Here is a 22,931-nt window from a genome sequence, read left to right on the forward strand (position 1 = left end):
ACGAGTGTTCAATTGGATAAACACAGGGAAAAAAACGCCTAAGCACTTCCTTCTGGAATAAAGAAGTGAAATAAACCCTCTCCTTGTGTCATGCAGATAGACATATCAGGACATCTGAAGCTGGAGACCGTTGATGACCTCTACAATATCATTGAGCTGAAAAAGAGAAGGAAGCAGAGGAAACCAATTGTCCACAAGAAACAGCCTGAGCCTGAAATCTTGGTAAGGGACATAAATGAGCACGCACCGTCTATTTCACTTTGACTATTCCAAGAAATCTCAACACCAGTACAGGCCAACATTACCAATACCAGCTAAAAAAAATGCTTTAAATCCAGGAAACAATACATTTTTCATGGTCAATGTTGTCTTGCTGTAGCCAGAAATAGTGGATGAGGCCATGTTCCTGAAAGCTGCTATGGACAACAAGCTGCCAGTGATTGACAAGTACCTGGCTGATGGAGGAGACCCTAATACCAGCGATCATGTGAGTTTTAAAGACTGTTTCACTTTGATAAAAAAAATATATTTTCTACACATGTATGCCTTTGCTTTCAAACTTTCTGATACATCTCTGAACTCTATGTCTTTGCTTTTCTTTAGTTCAAACGCTCTGCACTACACAAGGCCAGCTATCGAGGTCATCTTGATGTTATGAAGAGGCTCTTGGAAGCTGGGGCATCCATAGAGATGAAAGACAAGGTAGAACACCAAAACAAGCTCCCTGTGGACAAATCTTCATACACATAGGAGCAGAACCCCTGAATCAAACATCTTTGACTTTTAAAAATGTGTAAAAGGATGTTTACAGGGATTTCAATTATATTCTTCTTCTTTTGCTTTTCAAGTTGGACGCCACAGCTGTGCACTGGGCCTGCCGAGGGGGGAGCCAGCCTGCCCTTGAACTCCTCCTGAACGAAGGAGGCAAATTCAACTCCCGAGATAAGGTATTAATGGATAAACACAGCGACTCTAGCGATAAGTCAGATAAAGATGTCAAATTAAGTGGAGCCCACTCGTCGTAGATCCTCAGCCGCCGGCTACTGTTACAGCGGAGCCTGCCTGACCCTATTAACGCTCTGACAGTAGCCTCAGTCCACTCACGTGTGACCTTACTGTCTCTCTTTCTCTGTGGGCAGTTGCGGAGTACGCCCCTCCACGTGGCGGTCAGGACCGGACATTATGAGTGCGCAGAATACCTCATACACTGTGGAGCAGACATCAACGCTAAAGACAGGGTAAGACACGGCCACACCATTTGCACATCATGTTATTCAAAGATAGATAAATAGATAGATAGATAGATAGATAGATAGATAGATAGATGGATAGATACTTTATTGATCCCCAAGGGGAAATTCAAGAATACAGCAGCAAGGATTGATGTTGTAAACTATTTTGTTGTAATATTGTATCTTTGTATTTTGTCATTTTTACAGGATGGCGACACACCTATGCATGATGCCGTGAGGATAAACCGATTTAAACTGATTAAACTGCTGCTGATGTATGGAGCCAGTCTTAAAACCAAGAATATGGTAAGTAACCTACATTTACTTGAAGCTGCATGACTTGACTAATACAGCAGATTTAGTTACAGCACTCTATACTTATAGATTGCCATCTAGTGTCCAAAAATGACACAGCACAGTAGACAATTTTCTCTCAGTGAATTCTTATCAAGAAGAATGTGGTGAACTCGAGGATGAAAATCAGCAGGACATTTAGAAATGAATTGAGCATGGTCAGTTTCAGGCATATGAAGTTTTGCAAACATCAAAGTAGAAATGAGTAATATCCTGATGTGATGATGTATTGTATGTGGTCTCTTTCTCTTAGGATGGAAAGTCACCAATGGAAAGTCTTCTAGCATGGCAGAGTGGAGCCAAGACCATCCTATGCAACTACAAAGACGATGATGTGAACATAACCAAGTGAAGGGACATGGGGAAGCGTCTGGTGATAATATATCCCAGAAATCATGGATACTGGACTGGACTAGGGCTTCGCTACAAGTCAACAAGTAGGCTAGAGAATAGGCAAAACGAATTGGCTGGCCAATTTAAGGATGAACATTTAGTATTTCTAATTTGCTCAGTGTTGATAACAGTTCTTGAAAGTGATCTGTTTCTGATGGACAACTGAAAGCAGAATGAAATGTTGTTTTGATGTACAGTAGGCCTAATGCTTGGTAATGAGAGTAGCCTACAAGCTGTCAGCTCTGCAGTCTGAATGGAAACTATCAGGTGCATGTAGAGGTGTGTGACACTGTGGACAGATGACAGATGAAACACATGTTCTGGTCTTGATGACATGAAATGTAGGCTAGGCTATGTGAACAATGGTTTATGGAGGTAGACAGAAAGTGCAGAGTGAGTGCATGTAATGCAAAGCTGAGTATGAAGGACTTTTTCTAGATGAATCTTGTATATTTGTCCCTTTTCTGTTAATGAATGTTTTATAGATTTTCAACTAATTTAAATATTGTTATAATAAAGCTTTCTTTTGTGTTTTCGTACATTTGCTGTTGTTTTCTTGTGGTTTTCATACATGCTTTTCCAACACAAAATTCACAAAATATCACATAGGCCTGGCCTACAGTATATGCAAAATAGCGTTGCAAAATAGACAAGGTATGATTGAACTTACTGTATGGGACCTATGATGACCTACAGCCTAGTAGGCATGGCCACAAAATCGCAGCCACGGCACATTGTAATGTAGGCCCACTGAAAAAGTGTAGGCTACAATTAAATAGTTGACTACGATGCATTACCTTAATTCATCAACTAACTATAATCTAAAGTAAACATTAATTCCACCCTACCATGATATTGTGGGGTTGGCGTGTTTAATCTCAGTATCATAATAACTTCTTTGCCCAAGTTTGTCCAATGCCCATTGGTCTTCTTCACAACAAAACAATCTCCGCAACGCATACTGTTGGGTTGTGTACATGTACTCTTGTACGTCACACACTCGATATCTATCTGAACACTCCCATGATGCCTTGCGGCCAGCTCCCGTCAACCATTGGTGGAATTCAAAAACAAGACCGCAGTTTGGTTTGGTTTGACTTGCATGACAGAATACGGAATGTTTGGGATTTTTCTGGCGAGAAGATAAATTTCCCTTCGCGTAAGTAGAAAGCATTACTTTTTGAAATAGTTCCCATCTTTCAACGTTACCATTTGTGTATTTTTCATCTCAAACCTTTAATGCAACGCATAGGACTACTTAAGAAATGGGTTGAGTAACATTCAGCGATAGTTGAGACGTTCTGCTAGCAGCTAGCTGTTTTTCAAAGACACCTGCTAGCCAGCGTAACGTTACAGCCCAACGTTAGCCCAACTTTATTCTTTACGTTTTTTAGGGGGAGTATTTTCATTTATTGTTTTTCTTTACCCTTTACAGTAGCTACTGTGGTTGTTTCTGTTGCTCTCTCGGTTTCATTCTCATAACGTTAACGTTGCAGTTCTCAGGTTCTCATTCGCTAGCTAACGTTATCCCTCCAGAGCTAAATATGCACCTGCCCAGATTCGGTTCAGGTATTACGATAGTTAGCCTAGAGTTTTCAATTGATAGTATGTATAGCTATTAAGGCCATCGTGGTTTTGTGCTTGTTTGTTTTTAGAGAACAATGGATACTTGTATGAACACTAAAGTGGAGAGGTTGGAGTCGGAGGATGTTGCTGATTTGAAAAAAGACCTGCTGTCTGAATTTTCAGATGTGTCTGAGGTAAGGAAACTTACATTTGAAAGTCAGCTGTGAGACGTATGCCCTATCCTTGCGTATGTCACAGTCGAAAATATTTGGGCCCTACTGTGTTTTTTTCCTGCAGAACTCCGCAAATGAAGTAAAGGAGCATTTGAAGGTGTACCTTCGAATAAGACCATTTACCTCGTTCGAAACAGAAAATGGCGAGTCTCAAGTATGTGTGTCAAAATACAACAGTCTCCTCTTCTAGTGTACTGTTAAGGTCGATCTTTTACTGCATGGTAAATCCCTTCAACATCAGTCTTTCATAACCCGTTTGTAGGACTGCGTGTCGATAGAAACACCCGATACTGTCCTTCTGAAGGCACCAACCATGTCGGTATCCTCTCGACTGAGTGACAAATCAGCATCACAGACAGCACAGCGGTTTCAGTTTTCACAGGTGACCCACCCATGTCCATACAAGCCTACATATCATCTTGTTTTGTTCCCATGAATTATTTATTCACACATTCATTTGTTCTCGGAAGGTATATGGTCCTGAAACAACACAGAAGGAGATGTTTGATGGAACAGTGAAACCTCTTGTCAAGGATGTGCTTGAAGGAGGCAATTCTTTGGTTTTCACATATGGAGTCACAAACGCAGGAAAGACGTACACGTTTTTAGGTATGGGATTATGTCATTGTGATATTTTTTTTTTTAACAATCAGGTTGGTCAAAGCAAGACTTCAGAGTTCCACGGACCGTTGAAACTGATATCTGATCTCTCCCTAATTAGACTGAGACCATTTGAGCTTTGGTCTTGTTAGATGTCCAGATGGCAGCCAAAGGCCTTAAGGGCTTGCATCTTTTTTGGTTCATTCATATTGCCGTTACTGGTACTTGTTTATAAACAGTCAGTGGTGTCATTTAAGGAGTTTTCCAGTGCTTATGCTCCTTTTGGATTGTTTGCTTCCTCTGTCTTTAGATTAAAGAATATGCTGAGAGGAAAATAATCAATTTAGTGTACTGAGTACTTGTGTTTGAAAATGGTAATTTGAGGATTGCTTTATTGCATTGTGTTTTCTAGTAAGCACCCGTCTATTATTATTTTTTTAACCCCAGGCCCAGAAACAAATGCTGGAATCCTGCCACGGTCTTTGAATGTCATCTTCAACAGTATTGAAGGCCACATCTACACACAGATGAATCTGAAACCCCATAGGTGTCGAGAGTTCATCAGGCTTGCGGCGGACCAACAGATCGAAGAGGCCACGGTGAAACGAAGCCTCTTCAGACTCCTCAAAGAGGTAGCCACACAGCCACAGGCTCACAGCACTAAGCACTTAGACCAAGCTGTGTTGAGGTTTCAGTGCTTTTGACTTATCTGCTTTCTTTTTGTTCTTTTCCTAAGTCTGACACAAGGAACACAAGCAGCCAATCAAACTCCAAAATAAATCCAGAAGGTAAAGTATTGTAGGCTATATAACTTGGTCAAAAATGTGTGTATCTTCCACCAAGTCTTAGTCTTTCTTTAGTCATTTTCTTTTCAAACTGATCTTATAAAAAGAAAGAGAAAAAAAACACCTGTTTGTGTCATATTTTCTCAATAGGTTCCACGCTTAGTGAAATAGACGGCTCCCTGATAGAGGACAGTTTCAGCCTGGACCTGGAGGAGCACACCAAGTTCTCGGTCTGGGTGTCCTTCTGTGAGATCTACAACGAGAACATCCATGACCTGCTGGAGCCCCTCCCTACCGGGGCCGCAAGGAGACCTGCGCTCAGGCTCTCCCAGGATGTCAAGGGGAGCTTATTTGTCAAAGGTAGAAGTGCAGATTTGAACCGTTGAACTCTGATACAGATCCACCTTTCATGTTCACTTCAGGGGCCTATTGCACAAAACTAGGATAAGGGATTAACCCGGGATATCTTGGTTATCCTGGCTCAATTTATCCGTGATCCAGTTGCACAAAAGCGGGATAGGGGGCAGCAGGATATGTTATGGTATAAGTTACCATGGCGATTTATTCTGTGGAGCTAGCCTGCTCCTGACCAGGCTCACAGCCAAGATAAGTTGATTCTAATGGTAATTACATTATCTGATTGGTTCAGCTAGCTGTCATTCAAATGAGACCTCCACGTGATTTTTTTAAAGAGCTGTAGATTCCATTTAAATATTATTTGCAACATGCATTTACTCGCAAAACACAGCAGAATGTCTGCCTAATACGGATGTCATTTAAATTATGGTGGCCTTATAATTGATAACATAGCCTACTCGTTGTTTGCTTCTTTTTTGACAGATGTTTGATGAATAGGCTGCTGTAGTAGTTGATTGGAAGTGGAGGGGACATTTTTCGAAGGTGTTTTGAACTAATTCGGCTTTTAAGACAAATTAAGATACTTTGTGCATCTTTGCGGTGGCAAAGCGCTTCCTAATGACGTTGCGTGCCGAGACAAGGAAGCTCTCACACACGTGGGTGCATACGTACATTTGCATTCAGTTGATCTGCCACACCTACTCCCGCTATGTAACAGAAATAATCATGATCCCCCATCCAAAAAAGTAAAACTTTACCTCGTTGTTAGTCTATATCAAAAGCGGTTGTTTACTTTGTGTGCAAGACGCTATTTTTCGCGTCTTTTTTTATTCCAACCGCGAGTTATTGGGGGAGAAACGAGAACGCGCACATACACCGGATAACTTACACCTGGCTTGATGAATCCGTGTCTGCTCATCCTGGATTGGTCTTTGTGCAACCAATTCAGCCGGTATGCTCTTGTTTAGGATTCAGTGATCGCGGCTCAGTAACTTATCCCGGATGTCTTAATTCTGCTTTTGTGCAACGGGCCCCTGATGCTGACTTATTTATTTGTTTGTTTGTTTGTTTGTTTGTTTGAATATGTAGATTTGCGGTGGGTGCAGGTAAACAGTGCTGAGGAAGCTTATAAAGTCATGAAAGTGGGCAAGAAGAACCAAAGCTTCTCTAGTACTAAACTCAACCAGCTGTCAAGCCGAAGGTTTGTGCTCTTTTTCTTGATGCTTTTCGCTCATTCAAACAAGACTATAATACAGCACTGCTATCTGAAGGCCGCTCACACGATAATGTGGATTGTGTTATAAGCAACTAGTTGCTAGAGGCTTTTTGAGAGCTGTGGATCTTGAATGTTCCTTGCTGTCTTTCTGTTTATCTCTATTCAGCCATAGCATCTTTTCCATCCGAGTCATGCGCATTGAGGATGTTGGGCTTCCTAGAGTGAAGACGGTTAGCGAGTAAGTGTCATGTGTCTTGTTTTGCCTGCCGTCTGCAAATTCCTTGGCGCACCGCTAGGCATGTTCCTTAGTATGATGATAATGATATTTATTTGTTTATTTGAAAGGTTGTCTTTGTGCGACCTTGCTGGCTCTGAAAGGTGTGCCAAAACTCAGAATGTAGGCGATCGCCTGAAGGAGGCAGGAAACATCAACACCTCATTGCTCACTCTGGGCAAATGTATAAACATACTTCGGCACAACCAGCAAGCTAAGTAAGTTCTGTGTGTTTTAACGCTTGTCTATTGCAAACTCATAGCAAGCACAGAAAAACAGCCAGTGTGATTAATGAGTTTTGTCTGTTCCCCTCTCAATCCTCTTTTCCTCTTAGGGTGCCCCAACTTGTGCCCTTTCGAGAGAGCAAGCTTACGCATTACCTCCAGAGCTACTTCATGGGCCGAGGCAAAGCCTGCATGATTGTCAACGTCAACCAGTGCGCCTCAGTGTATGACGAGACGCTCAACGTGCTGAAGTTTTCTGCTGTTGCACAGAAGGTGTGTGTGTGTGTGTGTGTGTGTGTGTGTGTGTGTGTGTGTGTGTGTGTGTGTGTGTGTGTGTGTGTGTGTGTGTGTGTGTGTGTGTGTGTGTGTGTGTGTGTGTGTGTGTGTGTGTGTGTGTGTGTGTGTGTGTGTGTGTGTGTGTGTGTGTGTGTTCGTTCGCTCGCTCGCTGTTTGTTTACTTGCACTTGTGCCCTGACTCTTGCCTTTCTGTTTGATGTCTTTATACAAGAAACATCTAAACTTGTGTGTAGTGCCTGGTTCATCAGACCTGTTCTAATTCTCTCTCTCTCTCTCTCTCTCTCTCTCTCTCTCTCTCTCTCTCTCTCTCTCTCTCTCTCCAGGTGGTGGTCCTGAGCACCAAGAGTATTCCAGTGGTGGAGGTGGGCAAGAAGGGCGAGAGGAAGGTGTCGTTCATCATCAACAACGCCGAGCACAGGAATCTGGAGCGGAGGCTGCGCAGGAGCTCACTGCAGTGGGACTCCAGTCTGGAGGACGTGCAGGAGGGGGAAGATGACGATTGGGAGGAAGAGGAGGACGATTCCATGATGACCGATCTCGTCGAACCTTATGAGGTTTGTTCAACTCGCCTTTTATTGAATCGTTCATCTGTAGATTTACTATTACTTAATTATTACTATTAATAGATTAGACTGAAAAGCTGCTTCTCAATTGATTGATCATTTGCATCTGTCCATTAAGTCTGAATGAGCGTGAGAAAGAGGACCTCTCCTTTTCCCCTTCTGCTAACTTTTGACTCTGCCTTGTATTGTACTGCTGTCTCCTGCCATCTCCTTCCTCAACACCACCAACACCAGTGTCACACCTCCCACAACGTGGGGTGGCCGCCTTGGTCCCTCACAATGAGTTTTAGCAGTCTGTGTGTGTGTGTATGTGTGTCTGTAATAGGAGCAGTTGAGACTGGTGGAGGAGCTGAAAGAAGAGCTTCAGAAGGTGAAGTCTGACAACATGCTGATGGAGTGTCGTATCCGTGAGGAGGTCACCAACGACTTCTCTGAGCTTTTCACACAGATGGAGGCTGACTTCAGGTAAGGCAACACAGTGGCTTACCTTTAGATGAAAATGATCTGTTTTTACAGGCGCCACTCTTAAATGTGAGGCCAGGATTCTGTCAACAGGATGTTGATGTTTGAGCTCCACAGAAATCGATCAGACTAACACATCTAAACCCTCCATGCTCTTTGGCTGGGGCCATTCTTGCTTCGTTTACACAGTCAGAACACCAGAGTTTGAGTGTATTCATGGAACACACAGCTACCATGAGGACCACTTTGACCGTTGCTAGTACAATGAGGGGTAATTTTGCAAACATCACTGTTTAAGTTGAGGCCCTGATTTCTGTGCTGATTGTTGAGCTATGCAGCCAAAATCCACCTCAGCTTTCCATGCTCCTCAAGCAGTGATTGGCTGCAATAATGTATTGTTTGACTTTAGCCAATTTGTTTGCTTCCCACTTACATAGCAAGCATTATTGTTGTGTTTGTATGCCCTGTGTATACGCTCAAACAAACAAACTGCCGGGGACCCTGAGGTCTAATCTGGTGTACTTGATAAAAGGGGTATTGAATTTGAATTGATGTACAGTATTTGTATTCTATGGAAGTCCGCCGTAACCATCCGTTTAACATCTGTCTTGTAGTGAACGCTTGGCTAAAGAGAAGGTCATGATTGAGGAGAGGTGTGAGCGACGCCTTGAGCTCCTGAAGGAGTTGGTCAAGAAAAACTCCCGCCTTGATGAAGATGATGATGGAGTCCAGTCAAACGTATGTCACTCAGATCAAATGCTCCAAAGGCACTCCTGTAAATATTAACCAAAAAGAAGCAACTCTCGCCTTGTGTGACGCTTTAGAGGATAAAGGCTCCTAGAAATATTTCACATTGCATTACATGACATTACATTTCATTTGGCTGACGCTTTTTTAAACAAAGCGACTTACAACATTATAAAAGAATTTTATGTAAGCCAGAGTCATGAGCACTTCTCAAAATTGGGGGGGGGATTGATTTACTTTTACTGTTTCCATATTCCAAATAGCTGTCTTTTGAACTTCTTTCTTGCTCTCTTGCGCTCTCTCTTTCACTCTCTAGGACGAGCAGTCTCTTGACGAAATGATAGGCTCCATGTGCAGCGACGTGGAGAGCATCAGGAAGGATGCCGAGGCGGCCCAGTCCTGTCTGGTCAGCCAACCTGCCCCCACCCCCGCCCCCATGGCCATGCTGAGCGACCTTCAGAGGAAGGTCACCGAGCTCACCCAGGAGCTCATTCAAAGCCAGAGCCTCCTCTCCAAGAAAACCTCAGGTGTGTGTGTTGTGTGTGTGTGTGTCTCAGTGCCTCTGCTCCCTCCTCCCTCAAGAAAAGGACACAAGGCAGCAATGCGAGCAGGTTGGAGAATTCAGAGACATAAATGTTGTACGTGATGGACGAACACGAACACGTACACGTGTGTGCAGTAGCGCACACCTCCACACTCTCACTGGTGTTCTGCTGTAGCCTGATTACCATCGACTTTCAAAGGCTCTGCGAGACTTTAGTCTGACCAACAGCCTGTGCTAACACGGTTTCTTGCCAGCGCTGGTTGACCCGCCTCCTTTAAGTGCCTCGGTTTGCTACTGGTAGATGTCAGAAAGCGGATTGCCGAGTTTAAACCAATAACAACACTCTTTCCGCTGCCTTGAACACGCCTCTACCCAGAGCCGTTGGAGCTGCTCATAGTTGATTGGTTCTCGACCAAAGGGGGCAGTTCCGCAGATTTCGGGAACTCAGAAATCCTTCTCAATGAGCAGTTGACCAGACCAGCAGCAAAAGCCTGAAGGCGTTGCGTCACTGGGAGGGCGTGCCAGGCTAGTTCTACTGATCCCTCTCCCAATGCCCTAGTCTAGTCAACTGACGCTACTGCGATCATGCAAGTGCTCTTAAGGCCAGTTCAAACCAAAGATTTGCGACGGTCTGAGACGGTTGCGGAGAGCAGTTGCGGCGGTGTGAATCAAAAGTTGCAAGCAGTTGCAAGCCGTCGCTAAACATTCAACATGTCAAATCTTAGTTGCAGAGTTTTAGAACGTTGCTGGTTTTTAGAATGTTGCAGCTCGTCTCGTCGCGGATCTTGTGTTTGAACTGGCCTTTAGATGATCGAAATAGCAGTAATATTCATCAGGATGACTGCTCTGTACAAAATCAGGTATTGTCTGAATGTGAAGACAATACTGTGTGTTTTGTTTTTGTACAGAATGTTGATGAGATTCATCAGTGTGATTTCTAAGCAACCACATTACCCAATGGAGCACCGACTGACCTACCATGGCTAATGTCAACCCTGTTTTGTCGTCCTTGTACTAAACCGACTTATATTGTCCCAGCTAACCCATAGCATGTGATTTCCCTGTGTGTTTCCCCAGAACTGGACAAGCAACAAAAGCAATCCAGGGAGGAGCTTGACGAGACTAAAAAAGTAAAAAGAAATATTGTCCCTAATCCTAGTCGCTGCTGTGTTTTATTTTTTTTTGCTCAAATTGGATGACATTTTGTGTGTACTTTGTGTGTGTGTGTTTGTGTGTGACTGCAGAAGCTGCAATCTCGGGAGGTACGCTGTGAAGAGCTCATGACCATGTGTCACCAGAAGGACGAGATGGTCAGCAAACTGCAGGCCACTATGGACAGGCAGACCGAGGCCACCACTAGAGATGTGAGCCCATTTCTGTTCTCCTGGCGTCCTTTGCACTGTGTGCATCCTGTATGCAGTGCCACAAAGTCAGTTTTAACGCATGCATTTTCTGTGTACCGGTATGTGTGTGCCAGCATAGCTTAACGTTCTCAGGAACTATGGTGTGGCCCAGGTGGTATGAGATTTGGAGATCAAACATAATGGCTTTTAAGTTTTTCAGAGGACCTTAACCTATGTGTAAGCATATGCTAAACTTTCTGTAGTTTCCGTTCCTCCTATTGCGTCAGTCTAAAGATGGCTGTTCTCCGTTCACAGAGAGCGCTGATTGGCTCCATCCGAAAGGAGCTGCTGGAACTCAAGGCTAGGTGCACCTGCGCAGGTGCGGTTGGACGGAGCTCTCAGACCGAGACCAGGAAGCGGAGGCAGCAGCAGGGGGAGGGGCTAGACGAGCAGCCCCCTCTAAAGAAAGGTATAGAGGCTGCCCCAGCTGCTGAGAAACCGCTGCCGCCCCACATGGCCACCAGGGCGGCGGCACGGGACAGGTTGCTCAAAGGGCGCAGATACGTGCAGGGCCGCAGGCGCTCGGGACTAAGGAAGTAGCGTGTGGTGTGGCTTGAAATGTCATTTGGGAGACTGCTTCAATTTTCTTTTTAATTATCTTATGTTTGCACATTTTAATAATAAAAAGCTATTTTTTTTTTTTCTTTTTTTTTTTTTTTTTGTGAATGCCTCCAAATCAATCTCAGTCTGTTGATAAGACTGAATGGCTACAGCAATGAATAGAACCTTTTGATTTCATCTTTTTTTTCCAGTCCCACTGGAAGAGTTCTTTCTGTATACAAACACAAACACACCTACTCATGAAGAAGGCCTTTAATAAGGCTTGATGTATATATTCAAATAAGATGCATAGGAATACTGTTCACAAAAATAGTGTAAGATCATATGTGGAAGTTCTTGGGTGAAGCCATAAGTGAGCAAATCATTTTGTATGGGCCTCATGAGCATTCATCAAAGGATGCAACGTGTACCATGATTGATAGTCAGTGTGACGTTGAGTCAGAATTACTTAACGCTGGAAAAAGGTGTTTTCATAAACCGTGTTAAATAGACTGATTTGGACACTACTGTCTCCTCAGGTGCTGTGGATGACTGTGACCTCTCAGAGCTCTCTGACCCCTCAGAGGTCAAAGGTCAACCGGAGGTCACGCAGGCGGAGTCTCAGCTGCAGGACGAGCGCTTGGCTGAGTCGGAGCAGAGGCGTCAGTCTCTGGAGCTGCGTCTGCGAGACGTCGCCGCCCAGCTGACGGACCGGCAGCGCGCCTACGACGAGGTTCTGCGGGAGAACGAGGAGCTCGATCGCGAGGTGAACGTTCTCCAAGGCAAAGTCAGAGAACAGGTCCGAACGCTAGCCGAACTGGAGGCGGAGGTCAGCACCACCAAGGCGACTCGAGGCCAGAACGCCGAGGAGCTTGAAAGCGCCTGCAAGGAACTGAGTGCTGCCAAGGCACAAATGACCACTCAAGAGGCAGAGGCCAGAGAGAGGAGTGCCCTCATCGAGAAGCTCTCGCGGGAAGTTCAGCAGCTCAGAGGCAAAGTGCCCACGGCCCCGACGGACTCGACTGACCAGGACGACAAAGTGAAGCAGAGGCAGGAGATGGATGATGATGAGGAGGCCTCCCTTTCTTCCAAGGAGAAGGAGCTCTGCCAGAGAGAGAAGGAGCTGTCAGAGAGGGAGGCTGAGCTCCGAGTCCTCCAAGAGCAGAGTCGCGCGCTGGCTCAAGACCAAGACCAAGACGCTGGGCTAGAGGAGGAGCTGGGGCACAGGGAAGACGCGCTTGACCTCCGAGAGGCGACCATGTCTCAGAGAGAGCAGGAGCTGGAGCAGAAACTGGCCACCACGGAGGCCAAACTGGCGGAGAAAGAGGAGGCTCTGGAGGAGAGGCTGGCCATGAAGAGTGTGGAGCATTCTCAGAGAGAGGAGGCGCGCGAGAGGAGGCTGGCGCACAGAGAGGCCGAGCTCAGTCAGAGAGAGGAGGCGCTAGGGAGGAAGCTGGCTGACCAAGAGGCCGAGCTGGAGAAGAGGGCGGCCCTCAGAGAGGCCGAGTCTCTGCAGAAGAGCGAGGAGCTGCGCAGCGCCCTCGCCGCCAAGGAGGAGGAGTTGTCCAAGAGAGAGGAGGAGCTGGAGAAGAGCCACGCCCATCAGGAGGCCATAGCCACGCAGAGCGAAACTGAGGCGAAAGTGGCGGCCCAGAAGGAGGTGGCCAGCAGGGAGGCGGAGTTAGCCAGCAAGGAGGCGTTGCTGTCGCAGAAGGAGGAGGAGCTGTCCCGGCTGCAGCGCGGCCTGAAGGAGGCGCAGGAGCGAGCGGAGGAGGCGGAGTCGGCGGCGGTGCAGGAGGCGCGGCGGAAGGAGGTCGAGCGCCGGAGGGAGCTGCTGGCCGTGGCGGAGGAGGCCATCGCTCAGAAAGACGGCGAGCTGCAGAAACGAGTCCAGGAGATCAACAGGCACGTGCAAACCAGTGTCCAGCCACAGCTACGCTCTCGCTAGTCCATGATAAAGTGCCCTCTTAAAGGGACATTCTATTTTGATTGGAACATGTGTAGTTTGAGGGGAGTGTAAGGTGTAAGGTTAATATACTGTATGTATTGTCCACTCCAGTGGGCGAAAATGAATTGCTCAGGAGGATATTATATTATTATTATATTATATTATGTTATGTTATGTTATATTGTTTATATATACCTTGAAGATCTTGCCTTATGTGGCCAATCTCATTCATCACAGCGCAGAGTGATACAGTGTGTGTTTTAGTGTCATATTTCTGCTTTGTCAAAGCCTAAGCCTAACCCTAGGCTCTTTTTCACTGGATGTGTGTGTTACAGGTTAAAGGAGGAGCTGAAAGCGGGCACAGATAAAGTCCAGAGTCTGACTCTGGATCTGCAGAGACGAGATGACGACTCCTCGGACCTGAAGGAGAAACTGGTCGACTCCAAGAAACAGATTCAACAGGTCCAGAAGGAGGTGAGACCTCAAGCTTAGAGTGTCGAGTGCATTTCATGTTGTGGTCATGGGTCGCACAAGATGTACTTGAGGGCCACTGTCCTATGGACCTCCTATGGAGTCCTGGCTGTAATATTGACTGTTATGACTGTTAATATCAATGTAATTCCTAGCAAGTGCCTGTAGATGGCTGCAAAAGACCAGTGAATGTTCCTCTGCGACATAATCTTAATCCCATAATTGCTTTCAGCAGTACTGTCGGTCAGTATGTGTATGAGTCCACAAGTATTGTACTTTGACATAATTCTCATATGAAGATGTGGGTGGTGATGGGTCCCCTAGGGTCAATTTGGTGCACAGCTGATGGTCAACACAAATATGTGACCATTCAAAGCGAAATCAGTCGTTTTGCGCACAACGTTATTTTGAGAAAATCAACAATAACAAACTTCCGGGGTAAAATGTTGAATTTCACGTTTTCGCATAATTCGACTGTATACCGTCTACAGTTTCATATCGTGAACGCATTTCACGGAAAAACATACGTTTTGACTGTTAAACCCGGCGAAGATTCAACACATTTGCTGTCATTCCCGTTGTGCACGCGCCGCTTAAAAATGTGATTTCTCCTCTTCTGGCATATCTTGACAGGAGAACCATGTCAACTTTGGATGCTGTTATCTTAGCGATAGTTTGTGTAATGCCCTCGATATACATATCGTTGGAAAGCTTAAATTATGGCCGTTCACGTGAGCACAATAACTTAATTTAATACATTTTACCGAAACAACTGGTTCCGCTTTACAGGGTCACATATATACAATCAAGCACACATACATACAATACAAACAGAAAGCAGCAATTCAATAGTCAGATCCATATGATACAGGCTAGAAGTAACTGAATGACCTAATCACCTGCACCTGTGTAGATCTCCTCACTGTCTGATTCTCTTGCCCTGTGCCCGTGTAGATCTGCTCACTGTCTGATTCTCTTGCCCTGTGCCCGTGTAGATCTCCTCACTGTCTGATTCTCTTGCCCTGTGCCCGTGTAGATCTCCTCACTGTCTGATTCTCTTGCCCTGTGCCTGTGTAGATCTCCTCACTGTCTGATTCTCTTGCCCTGTGCCCGTGTAGATCTCCTCACTGTCTGATTCTCTTGCCCTGTGCCCGTGTAGATCTGCTCACTGTCTGATTCTCTTGCCCTGTGCCCGTGTAGATCTGCTCATTGATTCTCTTGCCCTGTGCCCGTGTAGATCTGCTCATTGATTCTCTTGCCCTGTGCCCGTGTAGATCTGCTCATTGATTCTCTTGCCCTGTGCCCGTGTAGATCTGCTCATTGATTCTCTTGCCCTGTGCCCGTGTAGATCTCCTCACTGTCTGATTCTCTTGCCCTGTGCCCGTGTAGATCTCCTCACTGTCTGATTCTCTTGCCCTGTGCCCGTGTAGATCTGCTCACTGTCTGATTCTCTTGCCCTGTGCCCGTGTAGATCTGCTCACTGTCTGATTCTCTTGCCCTGTGCCCGTGTAGATCTCCTCACTGTCTGATTCTCTTGCCCTGTGCCCGTGTAGATCTCCTCACTGTCTGATTCTCTTGCCCTGTGCCCGTGTAGATCTGCTCCATGCGGGACGTGGAGAAGTCTGTGCGCCAGAAGCTGCAGGACCTGGAGAAGAGCAGAGCCCAGCTGCAGAAGGACCTCAGCAGCCGGGACCGCACCATTCACATGCTCAAGAGTGTAATTCAGACATACATTCAGTCCTCAGTCCTCAGTCCTCAGTCCTCAGTGTGTGTGTGTGTGTGTGTGTGTGTGTTGTGTGTGTTGTGTGTTGTGTTGTCATGACTCTCGTGTCTTCTTCTTTCACCTCTAGGAACAGTCAGCTGATAAATCAGACGAAACCCTTCAGCTGTATCAGAAATCCTGCAAAGGTACATCATCTCTCAAGACCTCTCACGGGTGACTTTATACTTCATGCTTCTTGCTATAATGATGTAATGATGTCTCATGGTGTGTGTGTGTGTGTGTGTGTGTGTGTGTGTGTGTGTGTGTGTGTGTGTTGTAGACCTGCAGGCACGTGAGCAGGTGATTGAGGACATGCGTATGGTGCTGACGGAGCAGGAGGAGACTCAGGACCAGATGGACCTGGAGCTGGAGGCCCAGCTGGACCTCAATCAACAACTCACTCAAGGTTACTGAACACACACACACACACACACACACACACACACACACACACACACACACACAGGATTTCAATCGCCAACTCACTCAAGGCCACCAGAGACACACACTTAAACTAAACTGACACAGTAGGAGCTCCCTTGCGCAGTTGGCGCATAACATGCATGCTCACCATAGATTAGAGCTCATTCAGGACCACTTAGCTTCTCTACACTCGGCCCGCACTCTCACAGTACACACGATTCACTTGCATCACACAGAACCGAGTGCACATTGCTATTGTTAGATCGACTGACCGAGGTCAGACTCAAACCCAGGTCCCCATGGGCACTTGGACCTGAATGTGACCCCTTGAGAGCCTATCAATTTGACCACTGCAGCCATAAAGTTACATGAATGACCCGTAGGCGGGGATCACATTAGCCAGTGGCAAGCGGCAGGTTTCCTATGGTTCTCTATGGTTCGGCAGTGGACCGGTGACAACGCTGGCATAACGCTTGCGTTGAACAAACTGGTAGTTGAACTTGGTTCAACTTTGAAACGCAACACTCTGCTCATCACAATCAGTTTTAGAATGTTTGGGTATTTTGACCAATCAGGTTTGTCTAAGAACGTAACAACAAAGAAGTAATTTAGGAACGACATAGAATGTTTTGGATTTATTATTTTGGTCTGAGCGTTGCGTTTCGCTTGACGCTTGCCGCTGGCTAATGTGATCCCCGCCTGATGGAAAGGACATTCCTGATGGGTCCTGTGAGGTAAATGTTGTGTTTGAACTGCAGAGGTGGAGAAGCTGAAGACTCTGCTGCTGAAGCAGGACAGCAGGAGAGACGTGGGCTCCATGGGAGAGATGGACACTCAGGCCAGAGAGGAGCTGGCCCGGGCACAGGAGAACCTAAAGGTAAACTCACACACACACACACACACACACTCACACAATAGACTGCTGTAAAAGGCATAGGCAGCATTGTATCATGCACTTGAAGTACTAGGGTTAGCTATGAAGAAATGAAAACTCAGTTGGTTGGCCATTGTTGGTAAGTACTTTTGCATCCACCCAGAGCATGTGTAGTCAGCAGAAATTCAGACAGGTTTTCCAGAACTGATAACATTTACTTCAAATTCTATCGCCATTTTTAATCTTCTGTCAGTGTGCGAATATATGCCATCCATGCTTTTTTACTGTCATCAACCCACATTGACAAATAGCATACCAATATGCCTGCCTGTATGCCAAAAGTTGTACTGATAATCCTTTACCTGTGAGTAATTGAGTTCATACTGTGTGTGTGTGTGTGTGTGTGTGTGTGTGTGTGTGTGTGTGTGTGTGTGTGTGTGTGTGTGTGTGTGTGTGTGTGTGGGTGTGGTTGTGTGGGTGTGGTTGTGTGTGTGTGTGTGTGTGTGTGTGTGTGTGAATGTGTGTGTGCGTGTGTGTGTGTGTCCGCATGTGTGTGTGTAACTGCAGCTGTCCAGTGAGAAGTCGCAGGCGGACCGTAAGAAGTGGCTGGACGAGAAGCTGGTTCTGATCCGCCAGGCCAAAGAGGCGGAGGAGCGGCGGAACCAGGAGATGAGGCGCTTTGCAGACGAGCGCGAGCGACACGCCCGACAGCACACCGAGCTGGTGAGCAACAGCTCCTCGTTACACTCTTAACTTCGTTAAGGCCGCAGAAATAATTCAGTTAGTCTCTGTGTGCTCATGTACGTAATTACTAATGTGGCCTGCCTGCCTGGCTATATGAAGCATGAAGGACTCCTGTGGAAGAGGACCATTATGGCTGTGTTCTTATGTGTCGTCCCTGTATTTTCATGTGTCGTCCCAATATATTTTCAGTAACTGCATGATTAGGCTTTTTTCCCCTTCATTTTTGATGGTGTTCAGCAAAGCTGCATAACTGTTGTGAAAGTTTCTATCAGGCCAAGCAAGCGAAGTTCAGATTTGGTGTGTGTGTGTGTGTGTGTGTGTGTGTGTGTGTGTGTGTGTGTGTGTGTGTGTGTGTGTGTGTGTGTGTGTGTGTGTGTGTGTGTGTGTGTGTGTGTGTGTGTGTGTGTGTGTGTGTGTGTGTGTGTGTGTGTGTGTGTGTGTATTCAGGAGGCCATGTCCGAGCGTTTGCGTGAGCGGGATCAGGAGATGGAGAGCTGGCGCAAGGACAGGGACACGCTGGTGTCTGCGCTCGAGGTGCAGCTCCGCAAACTCGTGGCTTCCAACATGGACAAGGACCAGCAGCTGCAGAGACTCCAGGGCACTAACGCCTCCCAACCACTAGAGGTCAGCACAAGGCTGCAAGCCACGTTGCGTGTGTATTTGTGGTGGCTATAGTGAGGCCGTTGTGTCCACAACACTGTTGGAACATGATAAAGGATTATTTTAAATAGATCCTCTTAAACGGGACTTCTAGGGAAAAGCCCAATGCGTCCCTTCCCAGGAGACTACAGGGTGTGGTGAGACTGTTGAGTTCTAAATACTGTTGGAACGTCATCAAGGATAACTTTTAAATAGATATTTTAAAGTAAAACTGAGGGAAATATAAAAAAGGCTACAGCATGCTTTTCTGAAATAACTAAACAAGTGCTATTTTATTGGTGGAAAATGCCACATTCTGAGTTTGGTTTTCATGAGTGTTTGTTTATGGTGAGATCATGTTGCTGATCTGCAGATATACAAGTTTCTATCATTCAGCATATTTAGGTTGTTTTACTTCATGATTTTTTTAAAAAAGATTTAATCTGTGCAATGCAGAAATAAAGATTGACACAGACAAATGTAGCCTAGAGCCCTATTCGCACGGGAATAGTATTACCTGTGGACCTCTGGTAATTTTCAAATTATCGCCCCACCTCTGTGTTACTTGCAGCACATTCGCACGGGATAAGCAAAGTCTGTAAATTACTCTATTTTCACTGACATTACACTCGGATATGTCGTATCCTAACGTCCGAAAACAACGCAGAAAGTAGAAAAGATATGCAATTGCAATAGCAATCACTGAGATGCAGATTAACACAGGATTAGTATTATCACCGGACGTCTGTGTTTGGCGAAATACAGTAGGTAATTTGCGGCGGAATTTTTACTTTACAAATTACAGACATGGCACATTCGCACGGGACTAAGATCTCAGGCATCCTCCACAATTATCACAAATCACCAAGGGTCCACAGGTAATACTAATCCCGTGCGAATAGGGCTTAGGAATGTAGTTAAGAACACATAGTATAGCATGGCATTCCTCTATCTCTCCGCCTTCATACATCTGCTACAAATGTTCCCTTTGTATTGTAATCTCAGCTCTCATGTTCAGTCAGCTTGGGAACGGATGTAGCACTTGAGATATATTGTTTCCTCACCCTTAAGGTAGAATGGGAAAAGCAAACTTTGATTTGTAATGTGCATGTGATAACAGCCAGACTTTTATCGTCAGTTGCTCAATAGTGAATAGCATAATCTTTTGTGCTGATATTTGCTTTGTGCTAGGTCGTCAGCTCCAGCTCAGCAATTTACAGTCTCTAGTGAAGACATCTGTTCTTCTCACACATCTGCAGTCAATGAGCCCCTAATGAACATGGGAAGAACGATTGATTTCTCACAGTATGCTGTTTCTGTGAGTGTGAGCATGTTTGTGTGTGTGTTTATGTTTATGTTTATGTTTATGCTCTTGTTTGTTTGCTAAAGGGTGAGGCGTCTGTCGAGCAGCTGCAGAAGCTCTTGTCTGCCAGAGAGGCCGAGATCCTGCACCTGAAGGACCAGCTGAGGACCAGCACCCAGCCCGGCGGGCCCTCGACCCCAGCTCCACAGCCCCGGCCGCAGCGGGACTCTTCAACGCAGGTCAGCGCCGCTCCCTAAACTCTTCTACTACGAAGAGAGGGTACTGGCTTACCCAGGTGACTTCAGGAGTCACCGTTGATCTCCAAAACAACACAACACCATAGAAACAATACAGCAATTTCCCGCATATAAGCCGCATTGTGTATAAGCCGCTGGACAGTGTTTTATGCCAGTAAGTTAGAAACAAAACCATATTGATACCATATTAACTGTTACCTCACGTAGTGTAGTCCAGCCCTCTGGTCCCGCTCGGCTGCAGACTCACGTCACCCAGCAGCTAATCATGCAGATTAGCACAAGTTCAATGCAGCAGTGTTGGCTGTTGGGTGAAAGCCATGGAGCGTTATGCCACACAGTGTGGAGCGCTGGGGAATCCACTCAGACGGGAGCTGTGGGTCTCGGCCTCTGCTCTGAGACATTGCATTGGCATGAGGTGGCCTCATTTTATGATCTGTTTGTCTAGGTGGTTATCTCACAAAGGTCCCCACAAATGGTGTTTGCACCACTCTGCGCAGGCCTGAACAAGTATAGAATTGCTGATTTCTAGACCTGAAAAATATGGAAATTTGAGTCAGTGTTGGAAAAGGTCTGGATGTTTTTAGTTGTGGTGATGCATACACAGAAAAGTCACATTCGCAAGAAAAAACGAACGAATAACAAAGTCAAAGGCCAAAACCCCAACAAGAACATACAGTTGTCTAATAAAACACATTTTCTTAAAAAAAAAAAAGGAAAGTTTGGAAAAAGTCTGCATTCCTTTTATTGGGGAAATTAGCAAACCCCCTGTTACAGCAGTGTAGGTGTTGAGTGCTGAGAGTTATGTGTGCTCTGGGTTTAATAAATCTGTGTGCTTTGCTGTCTTAGACCAGCCCAGTGGCAGAGTCACAGAAGGTGCCGGACATTTCAGCCAGCAACCCTCTGGACAGCTGCACCCTGAGGCAACAACGAGAGAAGAGCAGAGGATCGGTCATCAGCCAGGTAACAGGGCTTGTCCACTCCACACTCCCAATTCAGTGGCTTCAGAGACTAGATCTTAGAAACTAGGAGGCTTAAATTGAATTATGGTTAAAAGGGCAATGTTGTAGCCTGGGTGTTCCCATCCTGCCTTGCGCGGTGATTTCAATCACGCAGCTAAGGCAGTCTGGAAACTTAACACCCAAATGTTGGCGACCAATCACAGAACAGGGGAGAAAGCAAGACCATGATGGGCTATGCACAGACACATTTGATAGACATCCGTGGCGCCCAATGAACGGATCTGGGCATTTTTTCAAATATGAGAAAATTAACGTCTGGTTGCCAGACCACGTCTCATTTGAGAAGTGGTAGGCGCTAGCCAGGCTAGCAATGTTGAGCTATGGGCACAGATAAATGAGTCAAATCATTTTGCCAATTTAAAGCCATCAACAAGATCCTCAGTGCAAGCATGGGTGGGTTGGTGTTATGCTCCCAAATGCCACACAGTAGCTTTAGTGCATGCACAAGATGGAAGAATTAGGACATTTAATTAAATATACCTCCATATATGAATTATATGTTCATTATATCAATTCAATGTATCACTGTTATATGTGAAACAGGTGGCAGAAGGTGTGTGTGTGTGTGTGTGTGTTTCGTGTGGAGCAGTGGAGTTTAATTAACGCTGTCTGTCTGTCCTGCAGAGTTCGTCGGGGGGCTACCCGTCGGTGCTGGAGTCGTCTGAGATCTCCACGGAGACGGGGCGGCGTTCCCGTTTCCCGCGGCCAGAGCTGGAGATCTCGTTCAGCCCGCTGCAGCCCGACCGGCTGGCGCTGAGAAGGCAGGGAGAGGACGAGGCCGTCACCGTTAAGATCAAGCGTTCCGCGCGCAAGAGGAAGAGCACCGACATCGAGAAGGTAAGGAGGGGGTACGACGTACCAGAGAACGGCACATGAAACATACAAATGTTACCTCTCTTACAAAGTGCAGGTTAACACATACAGATAGGAGCATTTATTCATACCCTGGCCCTGGCAATTATTGATTTAATGTTGGTTTTCTTGAGCAATATGTTCTGACTGGAAATGGCACTGCCACATGTCAAAAGGTTGTAAGACAATGTGGTAGGAACATGAAATTAGAAAAAAGAAGCATTTTCATCTTTCTATTGTGTCCAAAATTATTCTTACCCTTTTTAGATAATCAATAGAAACATCTTTATTTGCCATCAAAGCTCTCAAAATGGTTCTGATAATGCCTACTAAGCCTCGCCATGTCTCCACAATAGATAGATAGATACTTTATTGGTCCCCAAGGGGAAATTCAAGAAATAATTGGAGACCACACCTTTTTAGCAGCAATCCGGGTGTGTGTGTATGTGTGTGCGCACGTGCATGTGTATGCACACATGCTTAAATGTGTGTGTGTACCCACTTCTATAGCACCTAGCAATAACAGTAGAGTTAGGAGGATGAGGAACATCTGTGTTTGGCACAGGACTGACAAAAGTCAAAGCACTCACATAGACCATGAATTCTTTTCCATTGTCATTCATCTGAATGGAAGAGGATTTAATCCCCTATGGTATAGTCATGCAGGTCACCCTACGTATTTCAGCACCAGTTTGTTATTGACCTGTCTACAGTAATTTCCCGCATATAAGCCACATTGTGTATAAGCCGCAGGACAGTGTTTCATGCAAGTTAAAACAAACAAAACCATATTAACACCATATTAACTGCCCCCATGTATTAACCTCATAGCTGAAGAAATTTAGCAAA

At 45.7% G+C, this 22,931-nt stretch overlaps 2 protein-coding genes across 3 annotated transcripts in view; both read left to right on the forward strand.

Moving 5' to 3' along the window:
- The window catches only part of ankrd1a (ankyrin repeat domain 1a (cardiac muscle)), a 3,278-nt gene extending 760 nt beyond the window's left edge, over positions 1 to 2,518 (forward strand). The window contains exons 3-9 of the mRNA XM_062519659.1: positions 97 to 222; positions 380 to 487; positions 604 to 702; positions 849 to 947; positions 1,140 to 1,238; positions 1,440 to 1,538; positions 1,840 to 2,518. Coding sequence (XP_062375643.1) covers positions 97 to 222; positions 380 to 487; positions 604 to 702; positions 849 to 947; positions 1,140 to 1,238; positions 1,440 to 1,538; positions 1,840 to 1,938 — 729 coding nt within the window. The 3' untranslated portion in view covers positions 1,939 to 2,518. The remainder of the gene's footprint in view (positions 1 to 96; positions 223 to 379; positions 488 to 603; positions 703 to 848; positions 948 to 1,139; positions 1,239 to 1,439; positions 1,539 to 1,839) is intronic.
- A 526-nt stretch (positions 2,519 to 3,044) lies between these two features.
- Positions 3,045 to 22,931, forward strand: part of LOC134064112 (kinesin-like protein KIF20B) — a 32,194-nt gene continuing 12,307 nt past the window's right edge. For both annotated transcript variants that reach the window (XM_062519918.1, XM_062519919.1), the window contains exons 1-30: positions 3,045 to 3,138; positions 3,635 to 3,739; positions 3,843 to 3,932; positions 4,041 to 4,160; positions 4,249 to 4,387; positions 4,826 to 5,010; positions 5,115 to 5,166; positions 5,314 to 5,523; positions 6,610 to 6,721; positions 6,903 to 6,974; positions 7,082 to 7,228; positions 7,345 to 7,507; positions 7,855 to 8,085; positions 8,420 to 8,559; positions 9,171 to 9,294; positions 9,620 to 9,830; positions 10,925 to 10,977; positions 11,092 to 11,211; positions 11,506 to 11,659; positions 12,330 to 13,695; positions 14,074 to 14,212; positions 15,804 to 15,926; positions 16,060 to 16,117; positions 16,252 to 16,377; positions 17,153 to 17,271; positions 17,836 to 17,991; positions 18,460 to 18,636; positions 20,041 to 20,193; positions 21,058 to 21,171; positions 21,855 to 22,067. In XM_062519918.1, coding sequence (XP_062375902.1) covers positions 3,641 to 3,739; positions 3,843 to 3,932; positions 4,041 to 4,160; positions 4,249 to 4,387; positions 4,826 to 5,010; positions 5,115 to 5,166; positions 5,314 to 5,523; positions 6,610 to 6,721; positions 6,903 to 6,974; positions 7,082 to 7,228; positions 7,345 to 7,507; positions 7,855 to 8,085; positions 8,420 to 8,559; positions 9,171 to 9,294; positions 9,620 to 9,830; positions 10,925 to 10,977; positions 11,092 to 11,211; positions 11,506 to 11,659; positions 12,330 to 13,695; positions 14,074 to 14,212; positions 15,804 to 15,926; positions 16,060 to 16,117; positions 16,252 to 16,377; positions 17,153 to 17,271; positions 17,836 to 17,991; positions 18,460 to 18,636; positions 20,041 to 20,193; positions 21,058 to 21,171; positions 21,855 to 22,067 — 5,166 coding nt within the window. In that variant the 5' untranslated portion in view covers positions 3,045 to 3,138; positions 3,635 to 3,640. The remainder of the gene's footprint in view (positions 3,139 to 3,634; positions 3,740 to 3,842; positions 3,933 to 4,040; positions 4,161 to 4,248; positions 4,388 to 4,825; positions 5,011 to 5,114; positions 5,167 to 5,313; positions 5,524 to 6,609; positions 6,722 to 6,902; positions 6,975 to 7,081; positions 7,229 to 7,344; positions 7,508 to 7,854; positions 8,086 to 8,419; positions 8,560 to 9,170; positions 9,295 to 9,619; positions 9,831 to 10,924; positions 10,978 to 11,091; positions 11,212 to 11,505; positions 11,660 to 12,329; positions 13,696 to 14,073; positions 14,213 to 15,803; positions 15,927 to 16,059; positions 16,118 to 16,251; positions 16,378 to 17,152; positions 17,272 to 17,835; positions 17,992 to 18,459; positions 18,637 to 20,040; positions 20,194 to 21,057; positions 21,172 to 21,854; positions 22,068 to 22,931) is intronic.

The sequence above is a fragment of the Sardina pilchardus genome, chromosome 18, assembly GCF_963854185.1.
Source record: "Sardina pilchardus chromosome 18, fSarPil1.1, whole genome shotgun sequence".
Classification (NCBI taxonomy): domain Eukaryota; kingdom Metazoa; phylum Chordata; class Actinopteri; order Clupeiformes; family Clupeidae; genus Sardina; species Sardina pilchardus.